General features: G+C 47.1%; 1 protein-coding gene across 2 annotated transcripts in view; it reads left to right on the top strand.

Annotated features, from left to right (window-relative positions):
* Positions 1 to 16,802: 16,802 nt before the first annotated feature.
* OPCML (opioid binding protein/cell adhesion molecule like) overlaps positions 16,803 to 23,946 on the top strand; it is a 1,134,040-nt gene continuing 1,126,896 nt past the window's right edge. Inside the window, exon 1 of one of the 2 annotated variants that reach the window (XM_019037338.4) lies at positions 16,803 to 17,453. In XM_019037338.4, coding sequence (XP_018892883.2) covers positions 17,393 to 17,453 — 61 coding nt within the window. In that variant the 5' untranslated portion in view covers positions 16,803 to 17,392. The remainder of the gene's footprint in view (positions 17,454 to 23,946) is intronic. The other variant, XM_019037341.3, reaches the window with a different exon arrangement.

The following is a 23,946-nucleotide window of genomic DNA, read 5'->3' as shown; positions in this document are numbered from 1 at the left end:
AGGCAGCGAGAAAGAGGGAGAGAGGGCCAGATGGAGGGAGCAGGGAGGGAGACACAAAACGAATAAATGTGTGTGAGCAGAGCCTGGTAATACATTAACCCTGCCTAGTGGAGAAACAAGGACTCAGACATGTCAGACCTTTGTCATCTCTCTAATTAGAGAAATCAATCTTATTCCTGTGGGGGAAGAGCAGTGGGAAGCAAAGGACAGACAGCAGCTTCTTAATACTTTTCCTGAGAAGGCAAAAGTCTCTATTACCTGAACCTGAAGAAACTTGGAGAGAGGGAGTTATGACTCCTTTAATTGCTGCTTATGCCATGCAGCTTACAAAGTCTTGGCCTGTGTTGAGTTATTACTGTGTGCCATGCACTGTGCTCATGGCTTCGTGTCCATGGTCTCAGATCTTCATGTCAACTCTGAGGTTGGCGGGTGGGAATTGTTAAGGAAATTAAGCTTGGAGAGTTTCAGGTCACACCGACTGTTGGGAATGGATACAGGATTGGAGTCCAGGCAGTCTGATTCTAGAACAATGAGCTGTTGTGATGTGTTGTAATGCTGCTTCCCCAGCAGAACCCATGACTGCACTCTTCAGCCAGGTCTGAGTTCACTATGTCCTTTCTCATCCATTGACACTATGTCCGTGCATCCGTGCAGAAACAGAACCAGGAATCGAGGGGTCAGATTTGAAAACTCTGCTGCCCCTGTTCCCATCACCACCAAATTCTGTGGCTTGTATTTCCTAAAACTCTACAGTCCGGTAGTGGGTGTCCGTGCCCATTGCCATCATCTAGTGCTTCAGACAAAGCTGCTCTTGTTCATGCCTGGACTGATGCAGTGCACTTCCGACTGTCCCCGCCCCATCCATGTCTGCTCCTTTCCAATTCATTCTACACATTGCACCCAGAATGCTCATGCACACCTCTTCCCCAAACTTATACATCATCACTAGTTCTCCCTCAGTGTCAGGATGGAGACAACGCTCCTCAGCAGACCCTGTGTTCTCCCTAGGATTTGGCCTTCCTCTGCTCCTCCACCCTCACCTGCCCTGGCCACCTGGGCCTTCTTTCAGTTCCTTAAATGGGCCCTGGTCATTTCCCGCATGTGCATCCCCCAACCTGAATGACTTTCATTCATCCCTGAGATCTCAGACGAAATCTCCCCTCCTGAGGGAAGGCTTCCCTGGCCTGTTAAACCAGGTTCAGCCTCCCACTTCTCCTCCTTAATACAGTGCCCCTCCATTTCAGGTAATCGTCACGGTGATAATTCCTGTCTATGTGCATGATTATTTAACAAAAGTCTCTACTTCCCTGTGCACTTTAAATTCAGGGTCCAGAGGCCTTTTCTGGTGTTACCGTCTTGTATCTCAAGTGTCTAGTATAGAGTCTAGCCAGAATATTCTCAATAAATGCCATTGGCTCCTCTTATGATGACGGTGATGCCTAACATCAACTGAATACTTTTGCACGCCAGACACTGTTCTCAGTGCTTCTTAACACATGTTGCCATCCTTTCTCACACTGGCATGAGGAAGTAGTTACTTTCTTTATCCCCATTGTATTGACGAGGAGACTGAAGATAGCAGACACCGAGGCGTGCTGCCTGGAGGGACTGAGTGTCACAGCCAGATCCCAAACCCAGGTCTGTTTGGATGCTTGCCATGAGGCTCTGCTGCCTCGGAAGCATCCATTGCTAGACTGTTTATCTGAGAGCTGGAAAGAGAAGAAATCAAAATCTTAGTTATCTGTGAAATGGCCTAACCCTCTATTGCATATATGTTGGGTGTCTTCGTCACTTGACTGAGACAAAAGTTATTTGTGACTGTGTCAAATGTAAGTTTCCATATTTCTGATTTTTTAAAGACTGGAAGAGGGCTGAGAAAAACCAGACCAAGAACCAGAGCCAAGAATAAAGTGCCCTGGGGCATGCCGCAGGGAGTAGAGAGCATGGGCGTGCAGGGATGCAGGCAGGAGCGGGCGGACAAGGCAAATCAAGACATCAAGGAGGAAGGAGTCTAACGGCAGGGCCAGGGAGCTGGAAGAGCCCTCCGTGTGGTTGCATGCAAGCCCACACTCTGGAAGGAAATTTCGTATGGGTAGGGCAGGCTGCAGAAAGAGTTTGATGAAGAGTTTCCTCAAGTGACACCCTGAGAAGCAGTCAGCTGGAGGTCACTGTGGGGGTGTAGAGACCTTTCCACCTGGCATGCGATCCAGGAAACTTCCATGTGGGAATCTTCGGGATCCGCTTGAGAATAAGACTTGCTAGAAATCAATATGTCAGGTTGTTGCTGGACCAGTAATGACAACAGTGGCCCTTTATTGAGCTCCTAAGCGCTGTGCTGAGTGCTTTACAGACTTTCTCTCACTTACTCCTCATGGCAGCACTGTGGGATGAACATTCTTATCTTAATTCATCAGGTAAGGAAATAGGGACTCAGAGAGGGGAGGGCAGCTGTCTAAGGTTACACAGCAGGATTCCGACTCAGGCCTATCTGATCTCAAAGTCTCTTCACTCTCTGAATTCTGCCTGTTGGAGTATGGCTTGTGGCCTACGCCACGAAAGTGATTTTGTAGGGACCCTTGATGTTCATTCATTCATTCACGCGTCTCTACGTTCATTCCACACATATTTACTGAATTCCTCCTGGAGACTGAGGCTGCAGTGCAGAACAGCAGTGCTGAGAAGGCCCTGGCCACAGATGCAAGAAACAAAAGTGATGGTCCTCAAGCCAACACAAGTTTCCTGTTTACTAGTGTCCCCAGTGGGCGGTGATAGCACAGGTTGTGACACTTTTTTCCAGAAAAGTGGCACAAGGTAAGGAGCCTGCACAAGGGAAGGAGGCCGCACAAGGTGAGGAGGCTGCACAAGGGGGAGGAGGCCGCAGAGAGGGACGAGGCTGCACAGGGGGAGAAGGCCACACTGGGGCAGGAGGCTGCACAGGGGGAGGAGGCCACACTGAAGTAGGAGGCCACACTGAGGGAGGAGGCCGTACAGGGGCAGGAGGCCACATAGGGGGAGGAAGCCGCACTGGGGGCAGAGGCCACACTGGGGCAGGAGGTCGCACATGAGGAAGAGGCCACAGTGAAGGAGGAGGCCACACGGGGAGGAGGCCATACTGAAGGAGGAGGCTGTACAGGGGTAGTAGGCCACACAGGGGGAGGAGGCCACAATGAAGGAGGGGGCCACACAGGGGGAGGAGGCCGCACTGGGGGCAGAGGCCACACTGGGGCAGGAGGTCGCACATGGGGAAGAGGCCACACTGAAGGAGGAGGCCACACGGGGAGGAGGCCATACTGAAGGAGAAGGCTGTACAGGGGGAGGAGGCCACAATGAAGAAGGAGGCTGCACAGGGTGAGGAGGCCACACAGGGGAAGGAGGCCACACTGAAGGAGGGGGCCACACGGGGAGGAGGCTGCACTGGGGGCAGAGGCCACACTGGGGCAGGAGGTCGCACATGGGGAGGAGGCCACACTGAAGGAGAAGGCCACACAGGGGAAGGAAGCCACACAAGGGGAGGAGGCCATACTGAAGGAGGAAGCTGCACAGGGGGAGGAGGCCACATAGGGGGAGGAGGCCACACGGGGAGGAGGCTGCACACGGGGAGGAGTCCACGCTGAAGGAGGAGGCTGCACAGGGGAGGAAGCTGCACAGGGGGAGGAGGCCATGCTGAAGGAGGAGGCTGCACAGGGGAGGAGGCTGCACAGGGGGAGGAGGCTGCACAGGGGAGAAGGCTGCACAGGGGGAGGAAGCTGCACAGGGGGAGAAGGCTGCACTGTGGGAAGAGGCTGCACAGGGGAAGGAGGCCATACAAGGTGGGGTGAGGGGCCTGCATGAGTCAGGAGCCTGCCGTGGTCCCTTTTCACTCTGAGATCAGAGAACGGGCGATACCCTGTATGTCATCACCAGCTGATGTTTCTGTCTGTGGTCCACGGAAACCAAGGGCTCTTCGCACAGATTAGCCCCTGTGCTCCGGGCTGTTCCCTGGCCTCTATGGGGAGGAGGGGCCTGCACTTACCAACATGGCTTCTTGCTTCCGAATGCCTTGTTCTCCCAAAGCCAAAATCGGTACTCAGTCCTGCTCGCTTTCCTTCTGTGGAACCAGCTGCTTCACTACCCCCCACTCCCTCCCTCTCATTTCTCTCCATCCTGGTGGGTAAAGGGCCTTTTCTTTGTACCATCATGCAAATGTGTGTGTCTCTTCCACAAAGTGTGTACTTAAGAAGAGGGCGAGGGAGCATCATGCAAAACGAGGTAAGCAGGTTTTGGTGGTTGTTTTTAAAACAGGTTTCTCTCCTGCTTGAATATGTCACTGAAGAATATTACTCTTTCAGTTTGCATTTGTGTCTTGGTAAATGGTCTCAGTGTCACTATGCAGATCCTCCCTAGGGACCTCCTCCCTCCCCCACCATTACTAATGCCCACTGGCCTGCTTTGGAGGAGGAACGAAAACCACACTTTCTGGCCCCTCTACTTGTAGGTGCCTGTGAAGGTCACACATGACTTTTTCACCTACTCCTGCTCTTCCAGGTTTCTGAGAACATGAACATCCCTCTCTGGAGGACCGTATTATCTGCAACTGATTATAGAAATGTAATGAAGGCTTCATGTGCCGCACACTGAGATATCCAGATGGGTAAAATTGAGCCCTTGCAAAATGATCTCTTCACTATTTCTCCTACTTGGGGAGGAAGTTGGATAATTTCTAAGTCTCTGGTGATGTTTTCTTGGGTGAGAATAAAAGCATTCTCAGATTCTCAGTGTTTTAACTTACAGTAATATGAGTGAGAGAGAGAGAGAGAGAGAGAGAGACACTACACTGTAGGTGCAGGGGAGGCCTGGAAGGGTGGGTTGTATATATGAATGAAGTGGGCCCCGGGGGCTGCAGTAGCACAGAGGGGCTTCTTTGCCTAGAAGAGCAGCTAGAATTCCAGACGATTTTTATTAGATGGAATGAAGAATCAGCTTGATCAAGTCATCTGATTTTTCAAGAAAACCTAAAAATCTGGATGAGGACTTGTTGGCAACGTACTTTATTTAAAAATACCGCTGGATATAGAATACGTGTCCTGGGGTCAAATTCAGCTCCCAGGCTGCCAGTTTGCCACTGCTGGCATATGCTGTTCCAGAGGATAGACACTGAAAGCTGTGAATGTGGGTTGTGAGCCTCCTTCCATGGGAGGTGGTTGGGGAGGTTACTAAAGCCTTAATGAAAGTGTCAGGGAAGAAATATTTCCTCTTTGCTATCAGAGATCAGAGTACAGGAGCCATGAGTTCTTGATGCTCCAATGTCGTGGCCAAAATCTTGGCCTGGAAGATATAGTGACAAGTGTGCCCTTTCGCACGGCTGGACCTACCGCTGTTTGCCATTTCTGGCTCTGTATTCCTCAGCTCCGAACCCTTGGCACCTGCAGATCCTGGCAAAGGCTCCATGAGCTAATTTCCACCTTAAAATGCTGTCATGGGTCGAATGTGGTGGCTCACGCGTGTAATCCCAATGCTTTTGAAGACTGAGGCAGGAGCATTGCTTGAACCCAGGAGTTTTGCGGCTGCTATAAGATATAATTGCACCACTGCACTCCAGCCTGGGTGACAGAGTGAGGCCCTATCTCAAAAACAAAAACAAAAATGCTTTAGGTTGGTGCTGGGGAAAGGGTGCTGTGTAAATAAAGGCCCACGGTGCTGTGGAACCTATGGGTGCACTCTCTTCTGAGCACGCTGGAACCTTTCAGGACTCTTAGTGGGTCTCAGGGCTGAGCTGTCATGGCAGGTAGTTCCTAAGAGATGCATGGTCCTCACAGTTGGTGAGTTCCTAAGTGGGTCTCAGGTGTTCAGTGTAGCTTCTTGGGGACACGGAGACACTGTCCAGAGGCGATTTTGTGTGTGTGTCACCCCCTGACCTTTTCTTTTAGTATTTTGCCACCATATTAATGAAGTTATTTTCTCTAGCCACACATTTTGGATAAAAATATATGCAGCTAAGTAGGCTCTGGAAATATTAATGTCAGGCAACAAGAGAGTTGCCTGGAAAAGAGGCCGAGGGTCACTGAAGTTTGTTGATTTAATCATCCTCCTTGCTCCAGGGTTCCTAGGACCACGGGCAAATTCAAAATCTTTGTTGGTGGTGGAAGTAATGAGAGACCCATGTAGTTTGTGTTAAAGGTAACAAGGAACACAAGTCCATTCAAAACCCTGCTCCAAGCTCTACCAGAACAAAGTCCAGGTAACCTGCTCCTCAGGCTCTGAGTTCTCATTTTGTATCAGCATCTGTGTTCCAGGCGTGATGAAGATTTGGGAGAGCATTGTTCATTCCAGGGAGTACCCAGCATGCCCCCCCTCAGCAAAAAAGCAAAAGAGCAAAAAGGCTTTCTTCACCACTTCCCCTCGTGAGAATTGCAGTTCAATAGTATAGACTTCTGAGCAGGGGCATCTTTAGGTTAACATCCTAACTCGCAGGTCTTTGGTTTAACTGAACTTTGGAGGCCTCAGAGGCTCTTACATCCTTCAAGGAAATATTGAAAACAGAAGCAAGTCTGTCAAACACAGGTACCTAGTGAAGCTTGAAGAATCTAATTTTGCGGGAGGGCATCTTCACATAAGTGCTGCGGTTTTGTGTAAGGTAAATCTGGGAGGGCAATCAGATTCATTTCAATCTTGAGCTCTCCACAGTTTCCAGTCCAAATACATGTAGCTGGAGTTTGTTTTTTTCTCTGTCATTACTGCTCGGTCCAGTGTTTCCATTTTGAAAGGTGCGCATGTGGACTGAACCAAAACCGGGATTATTTAAAATACTGTGCTGGCTGATTTCATTTACATGGCACCGCTATCTTTGGCTAATAGTGCATTCTTTGTGAAATACGCAGATGTGGCTGTGCCTAGAGAATGTCATATCCACTACCGCAGCGATGATATGGCCACGTGCAGAGGTGTTCCTACTTTCCAAAGGCTTTTTTGCTGGTCATTTGGCTGCCTCCCTCCTTTCTCCGGGGACCGTGGAACACTGCATCAGGGCCATCTCTGCCTTCTGCAGGGCTCAATCTTCTGTGCACACTCAGCTTCTCTTTGCGCACAATGGATGCTCAGTAACGGTTACTGATTGAATGCTTAGTAAATATTACTTGAAAATAAGCTAAAATGGTCCTAGATTAGATGCTGACTTAGTTTTTGCCATAGAAAGATGCATATTGAGTTGAAGTAATAAACTCTTTGATTCCTTGGCCACTTTTGCTACATAGAGAATTAGCTCCCGGCCCCCAAAGATGCCAGGGACAAGGAAGAGCTTGTCCTGCATCTCTGTGCAGCTTTGGAATTAATTTTGGGTGTAAATCCTTAAAAAAAAAAAAGTGTGCATTCCCTGTGCACTAAATGTTGGTCTCTGGGAAGAGAAGAATGTGGAGTTAAGTACCTCATGGCTAGAAAGCGTTAGAACCTCAGTTGTAACCGAGGTGTATGATTCCTAGTTGTATGCTTCTTAATGACTTGGGCTTTATTTTTACATTGGCACGAACAGCTAGCACAACCATGGAAGTCATTGTCACTTAGTCTCTGGGGCCAGCCTTTGCTAACAACAAAGTCTCCTGACTCTCCTGAGACCCTATCCTGCAAGAAAACTTATTTTGGACTGTAGCCTCACACAAAGGGTCAGTGTCAGCAATCTGTGAGCACAGACATGCAGGAGGGAGGAAGCCTGAGTGGCTCCCTCGGTGCCAGCCACCTCCTCCGAGCGAGCGTGGGCCCGGGCTAGGTGGAACCTAGGCAGTAGCTGGTGTGATGGAGAGGCTGGAGGGTTCCGGAGGCAGAAAGAGATGCAGTTAAAATTCTCCGCATTGCTTGAACATGTCCCCTTGGAAGCCATGAAGTTAGGGAATGTGTGACTGTGTGTTTTTCTTTTTCTTCACCCCCTCCCCCCCTTTTCTCTTTTTCTTCCACCAAATGCAAATCAATAGATGTGTATTCACAGCCTAACAAGATGTCAAGGAGAGAAGAGTAGCCTTTTCATTCAGAGAAGAGTACGGAGAGGCCCCTCCACACAGGGAGAAAAGGAGGACAGGAAATGGGCGGGGAAAGCAAAAGGGAGGAGAGAGAAAGGGAAAACCAAAGTCAGCCACAAGACAGAGGGTGGCGCTCCGGGCAGGAGTCTGGGAGTGCTGGCCCTGCCTGACACTTACTTGTGGGTGGGTGTCCTTCTGCATTCCTGCTCTTCACTTTGGAAAAGGGGTAATGACTTTTTCCCCCTTACATAGGCTATTTCAGTTCTTGCTTGAGAGACGTTCTGGGGGAAAACTTGCATACGGAGGTGAAAATCTGGTGCCATTTTCTTCAATACTTAGTTAAAGTGGGATCAGGCATATCTAAATAGAAGGCTTATGATGAGGCGAGCTTGGTTATTGCACTGTCTCCAGCACATCTAGCCAGTGTTTGGGCTGTGTGTGAGCTAAGGCAATGCTTATGTGATTAGTGACAGCAACAGTGTTTGAAAGGAGCATTCATTGTCGGGGCTGGCTGGTAGGAAAGGCCTAAGTGTCAGGATATATGTATGCCGGTCCTGACTTAATCCTTGATTTGCTAGGATTTGGGTCAGATCTTTTCATCTCAGTTCCTCCTTATTTTTCTATCTGCGAAGTGGGCCTAATTTGTTCCTTCTGTGCTCCTTCACACGGGGGTGAAGCAAATAAATGACCTCATAAAAGTGCATGTTTGATGCACACATCAGCAGTAGTCACTCATATTTCAGTGACTCCTGTTTGTGCAGGACTTTGCTTTCTGTTGGAAGCAGAGCTTGCTATTCCGGGTGTGGTCACAGTTCTGTCTGTCATCTTTCCTGCTTCATGGCTACTAAGTGCATGAACTAGTATGCAGTCAGTTATGGAGGGCTGATCTCCAGTGTCTTCGCTAATCTCATAGACGTGATAACAAAGGGTTAAAAAGGTACAAATCCCAAAGGACAAACAAAAAAGGGAAAAAAATTGGAGGTGTGATGGATGTTTTCTTCAGAAAAACAAACACAACAATCAGTGGCAACTGATTTAGTAAAGAAAGGACATTTAAGGGTCTGCAGGGTGACATGACAGATAGACTTACACTGTTGGACCCAGGCCGGGGAATGAGAGGTACAGGATACCTTGGAAGACAGAAATGGGGAGGGCTGAAAGTAAAGGGTTGGTTGAAAGTCTGTGTCATACACTTCTCATCCCCAGAACTCCCTGATCCTCCCACTATAGCATGAATGGAAAGTTAATTTTTGGAAGGAATTGAAGAAGAGAGGCTCCAGTCTCAACCACAGGAGAGAGTTGAGGCCCTCTATTAAAAACAAAGACATTGAGAGTCTCCATCCTGAATGGTGAAACCCAATGAGCCTTCTTCTAGAATGAGAGAAGCCAGGATTTTACTCCCCTGGGAAGAGAATGAAGGGCTCCTCTGTGGGGAAATTTGTCTGGCTTAAGGACAAAAAAAAGGACCTACAACTGCTGACAGTTTGCGGGAAGGGGCCCCAAGGCCAGCTCCTTGCCTGATAATCTTTAAAGGATCTGCCAGTCAGTAATGCCAGTTAGTCTTTTGTTGCTTTTCTCTTGAATATAAAAGGAAGACCAAAGATCGCCAGACAGTTGAGGAAGCTTTTCCGCATAAAAGCCAAAGACAACACAACTGAGGGAAAAAAAATACGTTATCTGAGGAAATGGAGATTTTGCTGGCAGCAGAAGGGAATTTCAGAAACCTTAATTAATATCCTCAGAGAGACGTTAGAAGATATTGTGAACGTGAAACAAGAATAGGGAACTATTTTTTAAAAAAAGACAACAAAGAAGACCATTTGAAATTAATAGTTTGATAGTATAATTAACAAAATTCACTAGGAGAAATTAAAGTCAAGGGCATCTTGATGAAAAAGAGAGAAAATAGATGGAAACCAATCCAGGTACTCTAATGTCCTTTTAATAGGACCTCCACAAATAAGAACAAATAAAATAGAGAAGAGAAACATTTTGAAGCCACAATGTGAAAAAAATTCAAAATTCCCAGAGTTAAAGGACATGAACATTTTCATACTAAGAGAGTTTATTGAGTGCCTGTCACAATGAAAGGAAACAGATCCACATTAAGAAAGATCTTTTTTTTTTATTTTTTGAGACGGAGTCTCACTTTGTCACCCAGGCTGGAGTGCAGTGGCGCCATCTTGGCTCACTGCAAGCTCTGCCTCCGGGGTTCACGCCGTTCTCCTGCCTCAGCCTCCCAAGTAGCTGGGACTGCAGGCGCCTGCCACCACGCCCGGCTAATTTTTTTGTATTTTTAGTAGAGACTGGGTTTCACCGTGTTAGCCAGGATGGTCTCGATCTCCTGACCTCGTGATCCGCCCACCTTGGCCTCCCAAAGTGCTGGGATTACAGGCGTGAGCCACCACACCTGGCCTAAGAAAGATCTTTACAAAATTTTGGAAAGCCATGAATAAAGAGAATACCCTAAGTATTTACTGAGACAAAATAAAACTGTCTCACATACAAAGATACATAAATTGATATTCATCAAACTTTTCAACAAAAATGCTTAAACTTAGAAGAAAATAGAGAAATGACTTCAAAATTTGAAGTGTATACTCATTTTCAACCCAGCATTCTATGTGCAGCTGAACTAGCTATACATGTTGAGTGAGGTAAGAATAAAGCCATTTTCCAATATGCAGATAACCACCTAAGTATGCTTTCTCAGCAATCTATACAAAGATGAGTTGCATTAATACAAGGAAGGACACTGAGAGGAAAGAAAATCTGCCTCCAGAAACAAGGGAGAAGCACAGGCTGTTGTATTCTCTTGGTAAAGGGAAGTCCCAGATGACACCTTAGGCTCAGGGGGATGAATGACTCTGGGGAATGCCTTTAATACAAGACATTGAGAGATTACTCAATTGATTCAACAATATTGAGACAAATTTTAGAGTTCTGCAGAAAGTTTGGGGAGAGTCAATGATAGGTCTATAAAAAATTAAGCAAATTAAACAAAAAGGCAAATATTATCTCCAGGAAAAGCAAACAGTTGCATAAGAAAGACAATAATAAAAAATGTCAATACTGCATATTGATATAATTAAACAACTGCATATTGATATAATTAAACACTGTGAAATTATTTATATTTAAAAAGGGGGCCGGGTACGGTGGCTCATGTCTGTAATCCCAGCACTTTGGGAGGCTGAGGCGGGCGGATCACCTGAGGTCAGGAGTTCAAGACAAGCCTGGTGAACATGGCAAAACCCCATCTCTACTAAAAAATACAAAAATTACCCAGGCGTGGTGGCAGTTGCCTGTAATCCCAGCTACTCAAGAGGCTGAGGCAGGAGAATCTCTTGAACTCGGGAGGCAGAGGTTGCAGTGAGCCAAGATTGCGCCACTGCACTGCAGCCTGGGTGATAAGAGTGAAACTCCATCTGAAAAAAAAAAAAAAAAAAGGGAGGAGAGGTGTGAGGTTAGCAGGGAACAAGGTTAAATCCTCATCTCCTGTGGTAGGTAGTCAGTAAATCATTTTAAAAATTGTTAAATGAAGAAGTGGAAGAATAAGCACTTTTTTTTTTTTCAGATGGAGTCTCAATCTTTCACCAGGCTGGAGTGCAGTGGTGCGATCTCGGCTCACTGTAACCTCTGCCTCCCACGTTCAAGTGATTCCCCTGCCTCAGCCCCCTGGGTAGCTGGGACTACGGGCACCTGCCACCATGCCCAGCTAATTTTTGTATTTTTAGTAGAGACGGGGTTTCACCATGTTGGCCAGGATGGTCTCAATCTCTTAACCTTGTGATCTGCCTGCCTCGGCCTCCCAAAAATATAAGCACATTTTTAAAAGAAAGGAAGCAAATACCAGAAGAAATAGCTAAAAGAGATGGAAGTTGTTGCTCCTGCGGAGTGGGATTTGGAATGCTGTTTTCAATCTCAAGCAGTTAACACTAAAAACTTGATAAACTATGTAATATATTACTTTAAGGTTTAAAAAAATTTTTTAAGTATAATGCTGACATCATGTAGTAAACCTTGTAATGCTTTCATGTAAGCGTATCAGAGACCTTTGAGGGAGGATGGAAAGCATGTGGCCTTTGGAGTCAGCCAGCTCTGAGTGAATCTCAGCTCTGCCAATGCTCTGCAGAGCCCTGGGGAAACCCTAGCTGACATTTCTGTAAAGTGTGTGTTGCAGTGTCTCCTTTGTGGGAGGGATTGGTGTGAAGAGTAGCCGCGGTGCATGTTAGCCACCTTGCAGGGAAACTGGAACGTAGTGCATGTTTCATAAGTGATACTTATTGTTAAGGCTTTCTTGGGCTTGACCAAGATATTTTGTGAACATATTCAAATTTCGAAGAAGTATCAGAAATAGGTTAAGACCTGAGTCCAAAGGTACGACTCCCATTGTAAGCGAGTCCCTGGGACTTCAGAAGGGCTTACTCTTCTAGTCATAAGCCAGTCATTTAATAAATCATTGCTCCTTTGAACTAAATGACACCTTTGTGGTTTAAAGGAGTTAATGTGCCTTCCAGAGTCTTTAACTTGCTCTCAGGGAATCACTTACAGCTCGGGAGGCTCCAGTTCATTTTGGAATATTGAAAGCTTAAGTGGAAGGGTCAGATTTTAATCTGTAATGTTTTATCATCTTCTGCTTTTTATTTTTTGCAGGCAGCCCCCACCCTAACAAGTACTTCAGTATCTAAAAATCCATCCTTCCTGTTCCATTGTTGGGCTCCAAGTGCACCAATCCATCATCTTAACACTATTTACTGCAGAGTTTGTCTCAGCAAAAGGTTGGGTGAATGTGAATTGCACTAAAGAGCTGTTAGTGTCCACACAGTCTAGTCTCTGCTTCAGGGGTTTGCACTTGCTGCTTTTATCTGCCAGGAACAATCTCGGGCTTTTCCTCCTTCTGGGAAGCTCCTACTGGGATCCCAGCTTAGAAGTCCTGTCCTCAGGGCAGTCTCACACTCTCCCCGTCCCCAGGTGTATCTGTATCTCATGCTTTGCCATCGACTTATATATTTTCTACACACACTTTTCATAAATGCAATCAATTCATGGTTCAATGTTCTCCTCCCCCACTGCTCTCTGAATTTTGGAGGGGTGAGGACAGTCTTATCTTGCTTTACATTGTATCTCTTTGCATCACATGTAGTAGGTTCGTACCTGGCCCAGAGTAGGTATCTAAGAAATATTTATTGCATGAATGAATGGATACATAACATACCACAAGGTAATCTCTTCATCAGTGCAGTTCTCTGTATAACAAAGAAACAGTATGAGTCAGAGGAAGTCCCTGTATCCTTGCCCAAGGTCATACAGCTGGTGTGAAGGAGCAGGACTGGCATCAGGCAGGAGCACACCTTGGACCCAGGGGGACCTCACCCCTGATCCAACATTCCCATTCCCCATCTGGCCCTAGGAAGCTGGCCGCTGCCTTTGAAGACGTCAGCCCAACACCGCTGTTCCAGAAGAAAGAATCCTAGTCAGAAGTGCAAGTGTGACGGTCAAGTCTCCTTGCACAACTGCCCGGTATTGGTTGGTTTGTTCCCCCACATTGTTGCTATTTAAATACAGTTTTGATGATTTTGTTTGCCTTGGAAGAAGAAAATAAAGATTCACAGAAGGTATAAAATTGCATATTATTTACCCCAGAGAACAGAGCAGTCGCCCTAGTAAATATGCATTGAAGCATTTTTATTTGTATTTGTATTTTTTAAAGATGTTTAAATAGACCCAGTAGACCGTAATATCTCTTTACAGAGTTGGTGCCATCTATTGATTAAATATGCATTTATACATTCCTTCCTCTACTTTTTTTAAATAAAAGAGACATATGTTTTAATCATATAATAGACCTAAAAGAATTGATCAGTGAAAATACATATTTATGTGTTTCCTTAAGGAAGATCATATTAGGCATACAAATTTTAAAAATTTTTTCCTGCCATACATAGAAGTGTGTTAAATGTGAATTTAATTAAAAGACTCGGGGTATGTGTGTGTGTGTATGCTCATGTGTGTGCATGTGTGTGGACTAGGAAAAATGCTGGCAGAATAAATGGGTGTTTTTAAAACAAAAATATAGTCGACAGGGAAAGGTGAAAGAATGTAAACTCTGGAGTAAGAAAGGCCTCAATTTCCTTGCCACTTATTAGTCTTAGAGGAGGGACTCGAGACTGTCTGTAACTTGTTCTATTTATTTATCTGTGAAATGGGCTAGCAATACAGAGAAAATTTATGCAAAATGGGCTAGCAATACAGAGAAAATTTATGAAGTTCCTAGGATTGTGATTGGCCCAAGACAGTTTAATGAAATTTTGTTCCTGTCTGGCCACTAGCTACTGACTAGTAGTGTGTGCCCCTCTTTCCTGGAGTGGGGTTGGGGCTGCATGGAATGCACTTCCATGTCCTCAGGTGCTACTGCACAGGCAGCGCTGGGACTCGGTCCCCTCCTAGGCTGCCAGTGCTGCTCCTTCTCTCTCCTCCTTGTGGTTAAGAGCACCAGTGGTGAAGGCAGGCCTTGAACCGGGGCTCCACACCCGGGCAGCTCTGCAATGTTGGGGATGTTATTAAAACTCTTTGAGCTCCAGTCTCTCCCTCTAGTCTATGTGGGTGATAAATAAATAGGGATTTATAAGGGCAATACCTGAGTGATTGGCATGTGAATATTCAATAAAATGATGGTGCCCAATATGATAATTTCTTCTAGGGAGTCGCTTATTTGGAAACAGAAAAACCCAGGATTAAATTTTGGCTGTCACTAACTAGCTGTGTGACCTCGGATAAATGACCTAACCTTTCTAAGTCTCAGTTTCTTCATCTCTCAAAAAGGCATAATTACACCTTCATAGAGTAATGGCTAGGAATTGAATGTGATAATATTTTTTAAAAAAATCTAGCCTGCAGAGGGTGAATACATGATGTCTATTATCCGTAGAATGCCATCAGTCACTACGTCCTCCTAAGTCTTCTGCGTTCCACATACAACCCCCTTCTTTTCCTCTTCCACTGCTACCACCAGTTCCAGGATCTATCAAACTTGGGCCATGCCTACTAACAAGTATGCTTGCCACAATCCCTCCTGTACACCTCACCCAGATTAATTTCCATAAATTAACTCCCTCTCATTCACAGCACTCCCCTGCTCAAAAAGAAATTAACTGTTTTTCCCAGCAGGGGGAAATTTCTAAATCACTGGTCTAGGACTCAAGGTCTTTCTCTCTTGGTCTCCCATCTCCTCCCCTAACTCCCCCCTGCAGGGTTTCTGCCTGTGTCTGCTCTCTTCCCCTCCGTGAGAGGTCCATCTCGTTTCTGTGGCCTATCTGGTCTCTCCCACAATTTCAAGCCAGTTGTATTCTCCAGCGTATTCAGCCACTGGTAATAATTCTGGATTTCTGCAGGATTCCAGCATTGCCTAAAGGATTCACATATCAATTTGCTTGTGAACGACATGTTTGCAGTGATGAGGTCTACAAAATTTGACTCTAACAGTGTGTATGTGTCCTATTATTTTTATGTACATTTGCAAAGTCACAATGCTAACTTTTGGCTGATCTCTTGACATATATTGTATGCCCTTTATAGACGAGAACAAATCATATTCTTCATATTCTCATCCCTGAAAAAATGACTATGTTAAGTAGGTACTTCGTAAGTGTCAGTGGATGATACAATCATCATCTATTTTCTCTTTTACTGCTGAAGTTTTCTGACTTGTTCATAAGGAGGGGAGTAATCAATTGTTTTACTTCATTAAAAGTAAACATGATTTATTTTATAGAAAGAGAGGCGCTCAGTCAGGCCCAAAGAACTTGTTGGCAATTGGCTGCTTTATAAAAGCTGCGTGGATTTTGCAGGACAGACCTGGGTTTTTATCTTAACTCATTAGCTGTGTGGCAAGTCACTGAATCGCTCTCAACCTCAGTTGAAAATTCAGGGGTCATAATGCCTACAAGGAAGGACTCTGGTGAGGATTAACTAAAGTGATAGAGGTGAATACCTGCCCATAGTAGGTTACTTGGGAAAACTTTGGGAATTGCAGCAAAGGAGGAAGGGAGAATGACCTCCTGTGGAGTGTCACTCACAGACCTCAAGGTGTGGACACATGGAGCTGGGAAGGAATCCAAGCCACTTGAGGTCTTTGGAGGGCACTTGGGACAGAAATAGCCTGCTCAGTCCCTTCTCTAATACTTAGTGCTATTTTGATCACAGACCCTCCAAGTTCAGGGTATAGTTCAGTGGCAGCATAACTCAGCCAGCAAGGTGTGCTGCTTAAAAGCACGTGTTAGGGAGGGCAAGCAGGCCGTTTTAGAGCAGGGGAAAGTTCTGAGGTTTCTTACACCCAGAGATACTGCCATCCTGTGTAAACTGCTGGTGTAAACTGCCGTTCCAGAGGAAGGGACAGACTGGACCCTGAAAAGGAGAAGCAAAAACAACAACAACAACAACAACAACAACAACAAAAAAAAAAAAAAAAAAAAAAAAACAGAAGGAAGCCACAGGTATCCTTCTGTGGCCTTCTCCTTGTGAAGATTTCCGATGACTTCAGCAAGTTTCCGCCTCCTTGAGATCTAATCTGAATCTGTCCCTGCCTATGCTGTAATCATAGCAATTGTTTGAGCTTCTATAGCATCTTGCCTTGGTAGAGTTTCAGAATGCTCTGATTGTGGGGAACTGGCCAATTCTCCCTGCATCATTGGTTTAAAACTGTAACATGCCCATCTCCTTACTGGGAAAACCAACTGCTTCCAAGTGCTGTTAATGGCCGAATGGAGGGGTGGGGTGCAGATTTAAATGTCTGAGCTCTCCCCGTGGGTAGCAGTTCCTGCTCCATCCCTGCCTGGAGACTAGGAAGAAGGAAGAATGATAAGGAATTGGCATGGGCATTAGTCACATTTCTGCCAAGCAACCTTTCTTTTTTGGTGTGCCCTGAGCCCTGCTGGCAGTGCCAGGCCCTCTCCACTGCCCACCAAGGAGCTCGTGTGTGTTCACGTGTCCACGTGAGCCCCACATCAACATACTCACACAGACAGCAACATGCAGGGCTGTGCTCCGGTGAGGGGGTGAGTGAGGGGCCGGCTTCGACTCCCCTTGGAGTCAAGCCTTCCAAGCAGGAAAGTCTCCTTCCGTCGCTCAGGAGAGTGGAGCCAATGCGTGCCTTGGAGGAGGTCTGCTCTGAGCCCTGTACAGATTGGTGCTGATGATTCTTACCAGTTGTGTGCAAGAAAAAAAATCAGAGACGCTGCCTGCCTGCTCCCATCTCTCGCGCTCTCTCTCTCTCTCTTCTGCTCTCTCCCTCCCTTTGCAAACATTGGATTTAAACCTGCTCAGAATTCAGCACAGAGGAAGGCAGCAGCGGTAGCAGCAGCAGAAGCAGTAGCAAGCCCGGCAGCTGAGAGCACCGCAGCGTCGAGATGTACCATCCTGCCTACTGGGTTGTCTTCTCGGCGACAACTGCCCTGCTCTTCATCCCAGGTACCGTACAGGGGAAGGGTGTTTTCTCTCCCTGGGGCGATTGTACGACGTGAGAGCAGGAGAGGCAGTGGGGAGATGGAGAGGCAAGGAGGAAGGGGTGAGGACAGGGAGTGTGAGATGCATGTGAGTGAAAGAGGTAGGCTTGCTGTGTGCACACACACACACACTCACTCGCTCACACGCGCGCAGATGCTTTCAGCACGGGATTTGCTCTCTGTTCCGGGGGATCAAGTGAGCTGGGTTCGAGATCTGCACCATGCTGTGAGGCACTGCTGTTTCAGTGAAAGGCACCAACTGGCATTAACCAGTTGTGGTCCTGGGGGTAGGAGAAGAGGGGTTTGAACTCCCAGCCATAAATCCTTCTTGCTGCCTATGTTGGGACCTGCAGGGTGGAAGGGGCACCCTCTTATCTCTCTCAGTCGTGGTGGTCTCTCTCTCTGTTTCTGAATCAGTCCAGATCTCTGTGCCTCCCTGTCTCTCTCTTTTCCCTCTCTCTCTCTCTCTCTCTCTCTCTCTCTCTCTCTCTCTCTCTCCCCCTCTCTCCCTCCCTCTCCACCTCTCCCCACTCTCCTCCTCCCTCCCTTCCTTCGGAACTGCTCTCCCCTCTCCCCCTGGAGCTCCTTCCCTGCCCCATCCCTCCTTCTCCACTCACTCATCTGCTCCTGCATTTCTTGTTGTAACACAGACCCTCTACTGCCTGCTGTCCTTTCTTTATCCTTCCACCAAATGGGCAGATTATGCCCTTGAAATTCGGAATCCTCTCAGTATCTCCTTCCTGTTCCTTACGTCAGGAATATGAATTTCCCTTGGCAGAATTTGGGATGTCCCTGCTGAGGGAAGGTTGGAAATTTGGATTTGCCTGATTCTCCCCAGCCCCTTCCCCACCTTGTCTAATGATTTAAATGTGATCCCACCTCTCACAGCAGTTATTTGTTTGGGGAAAACAAATCTGCAGTGACACAGGTAAGATGCTGCAATCCTACCAAAATGAGCTTAGCAGAAGCATTGCAAAATCGAAGGCGTCTTCATAGATTTGATAATTGCACAGGAGTCCTTTGCAAGCAGACAACTGAATGCCTGCAGGCATCTTTCAAACAATGCCGAAGGGGCTAGGTTATGCTTGCCAAGGGTTTAGGCAGCAGCAAAAGTGTCGGTTTTCATAACAAACCCTCGCACAGTCAGGATCTCTTTTTTTCCCCCAAATTGAGATAAATGCATTGGGTTAAACATTAGCTTAAACCTAAATTTTCATACATATATACACAGACAGGAATGCTAAGATTTTAAAACCTTACCTGCCTTTTTATAGGTAAAACATACAGTTTTACGTTTCTATATTCAGTATTACTTGGTAGGGTTTTGTGGGAATATTTTCAGTGTTGTTTTTAATAATATAATTCCCTGAGTAGTCCTAAGATGCCAAAGTGAAATCAGAAAAATGGAAGTTTACTGGGGAGAAAGAAGAGAGGATCAACTAAAACAAGTAATCCAGCCTGCAATGTTTTGTAACACCTTGTGAAGATGGCACTTTTTAAAGCAGGGATGGGCTCTGCATAACCGTGTTCCCAGCTGTTTGTTTTAGGCTGACCGAGAAGTTCAGAGTAGGGGTTGTTGTTGTTTTTCCAGATTCCAGCAGCATCCTAGGGGGTCCAGCCTGGGGGCTGTGCTCAGCAGGGAAGGCAGAGCCAACGGAACACTCAGTACCTGCCTGAGCCTGGTAGAGGGAGCCAGGTGGATGCACTGGGTCCGTCGCAGGAGAAGACAAACTTTCCTGCGTAGGCAAGTCCCCAGCTGGATGGCAGCTCCGGGGGGGCTTCCTCATACCGGCTTCCCCTCCTCTCACTGTGCTGGAGCAAAGATCAGGACCCCCATCCCGAGGGAATCCTGGCTGTATGGATGCGCCCCTTACGGCAGAAATCATAACATTACACTTTAGAAAGCAAGGCAGGGGGGTGAGCCCCAGTCTGCAGAAGCTGCATTGCAGCGCGCCCTGAAGGAGCCAGGAGCCAGGGTGAGACCTCCCTCTAGGGGTCCCGTGGCACTGCACTGGTGGCAGGCAGACCTTGCTTGCAGGAGAAGCACCCAAAACTAAAGCCGGCTGAGGGAAAGGAGGATGAACCTGCACCCCTGCCTGACCGTCCTGAGCATGGTGGATGAACGACAATGACAAGCTATCCCCCCCATCCCCCCGCCCCCGTCTTCTGGGGGAGAGCAGGGTGTGGACATCACTGCAACATGCCCTCTTTCTGAAGAGTCTGTTACCTGCTTTGAGGGCTACTCTTATGCTAATTGTGTCAGGAGCCCGGTAAGAACAAGAACAGGGAGGAGAAAAAGTTAGCCTTAGAAGGTGTCGGTGAAAGAACGCTTCGCATCTTGAGGGGTTCCTGTGGGAAACCTGGCTGGATCCGGAAGTTCTGATGAGCTGCCATGGCTTACTTGCGACTTCTCCTTTCTCTTTTCTTTTACTTCCTGTTATAGCTTTAGACTTTTTTTTCTTTGTTTCAAATGATGATGCTTTTTCTCCCACAGGGATTAATACCAGCTCGTTAGCCACTTACATTCACTGCGTCTAAAAACCGAAGGCTGATGTAATAATGGAACCTTGACCTGGTTAGGCCTCAATGCCATTTTATTCTGCAGCTTCTATTTCTTGGTAAAACATGTATCCATCCCAGAATAATTTTAAGGTTAATGCTGTTGTCGCCTGGTACCTTCCACTGATATCACAAATAGCTTTTCTAGGCAGAATTTCTGGGATGGAAAAGACAGTCACACATGGAGACTGAGATGAGCCCACACCCAAGACAGGGCAGAGGGCCCGTGGCCAACTGACTTGTCATGCTAGAGGCACAGTCCGAGGCTCTGGACACCCCTGGTTGGGGTAATTTTGTTGTTCTAGTAGGAGGAGAGAGATAGTCTGGGCTGGTGGCCTTCTTGACCTTGGGTCTGGGGGCTCTGTAGGAAGCAGGAAGCGAATACTGCTAGATATGTGCATCAGAATCACCTAGGAGGAGAGAGGCAGGTTAAAATGTGGAGTCCCTGTCCTCGTCTCAGACGGAAGCATTTTGAACTAGCATCCCAGGTCCTTCTGATTACCTGCAAACCACTCTGTCTGTCACTTAAAACCTGTGACCGTGGCCTACAGTATTTGAGTATTTGAGTCAAAACCTGTCTTCTTCTTGTCTTTTCTCCTCCAGCTTTGAGAAATGGCTCTGTGGCCATGGGGCAGGGTAGAGTAAGGGCAAGAAGATGTTGTCATTGCCAGCAGCCAAGGCTCAGTTCCTGAGGCACAGTGCTGCCCAAGTCCTTCCAGGAGCCAGCACCATGATGCAAGGATTGCTAACCTGGAAGACTTCTTTGCTCAAGTTCAGACCATGACTTCCTGTTTGTCCCCTTCTTCTTGGTCCATCCTGTTTGTATCTCCTTCGTCTTGTGACTCTAAGCAGGGGAGTTAGCTGGGAGGGGTCCCCATTTACCCAACCTGGATTGAGCTGTGTCTTCATGCACTGATCTGTGAGTCCAGGTTCTGGGTACAACTTCATCTCTTGCACCTTAAACAGGCTTTGCCTGTTTAGGGTCAGAAAACCCTGGGCTTGGATAGAAAATCCCCCGAGGTTTAGGATTCTTCCTTCTCTAGCACACACCTTCCTGCTTCTTCCTTCAGGGAAGTCCCCAAATCTTGAGTTTCTGGGCTGGGATGTTTGGCTTTGGGGTAAGGCCTGGGGGCAGGCTCTACAGCCAAGTTTTGATGAATTCCTTTCCTGCTCCTTAGCCTCTCACCAGCCCAGAGCTGGGGAACCTGCTAAGAGTGCCTGATGTGCACAAGGGGTCTAGTGGGGGAATCCACGCGCCAGACTCACTAAGAAGGAGATAGGAACAAGGACAGAGCATCTGGTCATGAGCAAGTCCTCATCGTCCTTTAGCCCATCATGGATTCACGCCATCATGTGGCCCTCAATCCCTTAAAAATGATTGACGTGTTAATAAGGTTAGACTGCGTCGTCTGCATTCAGCATGGGCCCAGTGGCAATAGCAGGTGCTGAGAAGGAGATAGCATCAGCTGCCTCATGAAGATGGCTTTTTCAGTAGCCTGGAACTGGGCAGCACTACTCAACCTGAGATTAATCAGAGATCCCGACAGGCTTGAGGTTCTCCTGTGTTCCCTCGGTCCTGTCTGCCTTTGTGCTTTCTCGAATTCTTAGCACCCTTGGCCACATCTCTGTAACCTAGAAAATTACAGAAGGAGATTCTTTAGAGAGCTGGCACTTGCCTGCATTTGTTGTCTAGCAGCTCTGGGCCTGGGTCTCCCATGCCAGCTACTGGGAACTATCTCTGGTGGTTACAGCCTCAAATCTGTGTCAGGGCTGCCTGGGGCTGAGTGCACTTCCCTTTAAGTGGGACTCCACCCAAACCTCTAAGTATGCTGAAAGCTGAGAGTGATCTCTTTGATTAGTGGCTCTTTGAGGCTTATTTGGTTGGTTCAAGGCATTCTCTAAGTCTCAGTTTACCAATCTGTAGAATGGGTTCCAGCCATGTATGAACCTTGTTTCCAACTGGACAGAGTAGCTGAACACCTAGGTTAGATGATAACAAATAAACATTTCTAAATTTTTATGATAAAAAAACTCATCCTGGTCCTCTAGGAATAGGGTAAAGAGAGAAGGCAACTCGCATGTTGGAGAAGGGGAGAGGACATTCCATATTGTTAAAAATGGGAGAAGATAAGGTAGAATCATACTGACCATATATGTATGTCTTTGTCACAGTGATGAAAATTAGTAAAAGACAATCTACTCCTTCATTTATTGAACAAGACTTTATATACGTTCTGATTAAACAATGCATTAAGATATTCTCCTGCCTCAAAAATCATTAATCGAGTAAAACAGGACATCATTAAGCTTTTTCTTCTTTTTGACCCCCACTGAAATATGCATTCTGACTTTGAGCTTTTAGGTCTTAGTTTTTCTGCTGTAGAAAACTAAGGCAACAGACATGGCACCTTTGGTCTCTCAAAACATTGCTTTGTGGTGTATTTGGTGGGGTGCTAGATACATGGACTTGTACGTCAGCCTTGGACAGCTGGAACTCCAGGAGCCCCATCTAATAGCCTTTGGCCTATGGGCACTGGCTTTTCTGATGCTGGTCCGCTGGACAGGGACCCCCTCAGCCTGCAGCCCTGTTTGCAGATGGACTGCTGCCATCTGCCTGCAGCTGCCTGGGGCTGGAGACAGAGAGATATGGAAGCAAACTGTGATTCCTGTCAGTGAGCTCAAGTGTCAGCCCCCAGATGGTCTGTGGCTGCTGACAAGCCAGGCTGTCAGGAGCAGTGGATGTTAGCACCTCTCATACCAGCTGGCACTTTCCAGACAGAGAGGGCCAGGCAGGTGGCTTCACCTTGGGGCGGCTCTGCTCTCCCACTCCTTCTGATCCCAGTCCTCAGTGCAGGGCTAGGTCCTGAGGACATTTGTCCCTCTTGCCTTTTATGCTGTTGGTGGGAGACCCAGACTTACAATTTGCTACTTATCTGCAAAGCCTTGGTTGCCTCTGCATTTTCCCTGAGGGGTGGGGATGGTTCTAACACAGTAGGGCATGGATGTAGTTCCACTTGCTGGGTTTATACACCACTCACTTGATACCCCAAGATGGTGGTATTTGTATGGCTCAGGGAAGGATTAAAGGTAGCCCTGAGAAGGGAGCCAAAAGAAATCCAAAACCAGAGAGAAGCTTGATGATGAATGTGCTTGCTACCACCTTCCTCTAAGCATGTGAACATACATTCCCTCCTCTCTTCCTCACCACCCTCTTGCCAACCATAGATGCATGCCCCTTCCTGCACGCATATAAATGCAAGGCACACATGCATTTCCAAGCCAGAGTTTAGCTACTCTCAAAATCACATTCACAGCTCTTTAAGGAAAGCAAGTCCTCCCTCTTGCCTTCTATATCTGCCTTTCCAGAACTCCCAACTCTAGCCCCCAGCCTTGGTGCTCTCCCTGTGGGCAAACATGGCAGGAGGCCCACAGGCTGCCTGTGCCAGACACGGCCATACATGTGTGAGTGCTTCTTCCTAGCAACACAGAGATTCCCTGCACATCCACCCACTCGCCTCTGCGCCCCAGAGCCAGTAAGTAGGTGCGAGAGGCAGGGCTTGTGCTTGTCTCCCATCACCTCCCTTCCCCACCCCCACCCCAGACCTCTTGGTTCGGAGAGGCTGGGGACCACCCTGCAGTCACTAGCCTAACTTAATTAAAAGTTTACAAAATGCTTTGAGAACCCCCTGGGCAATGTGCTGGGTAAGTGCAAAGGATTATCATTATGATGCAGGCGCATTCTCGTTAATGAGCGGAGATGCTGTGCTGAGAGACCCTCGGAAAGGCCAAGATGAATCGATGCAGTGGGACACAGGCCGTTGATTGGAATGGCTCCTTGCACTTAGCATGGGAAACGATAAGTGACAATCAGATTGCACAGTGAACTCCAACGTGGAGAA

Source organism: Gorilla gorilla, chromosome 9 (genome assembly GCF_029281585.2).
Source record: "Gorilla gorilla gorilla isolate KB3781 chromosome 9, NHGRI_mGorGor1-v2.1_pri, whole genome shotgun sequence".
Taxonomy (NCBI): Eukaryota; Metazoa; Chordata; class Mammalia; order Primates; family Hominidae; genus Gorilla; species Gorilla gorilla.
This window is presented reverse-complemented; position numbering and strand designations above follow the sequence as displayed.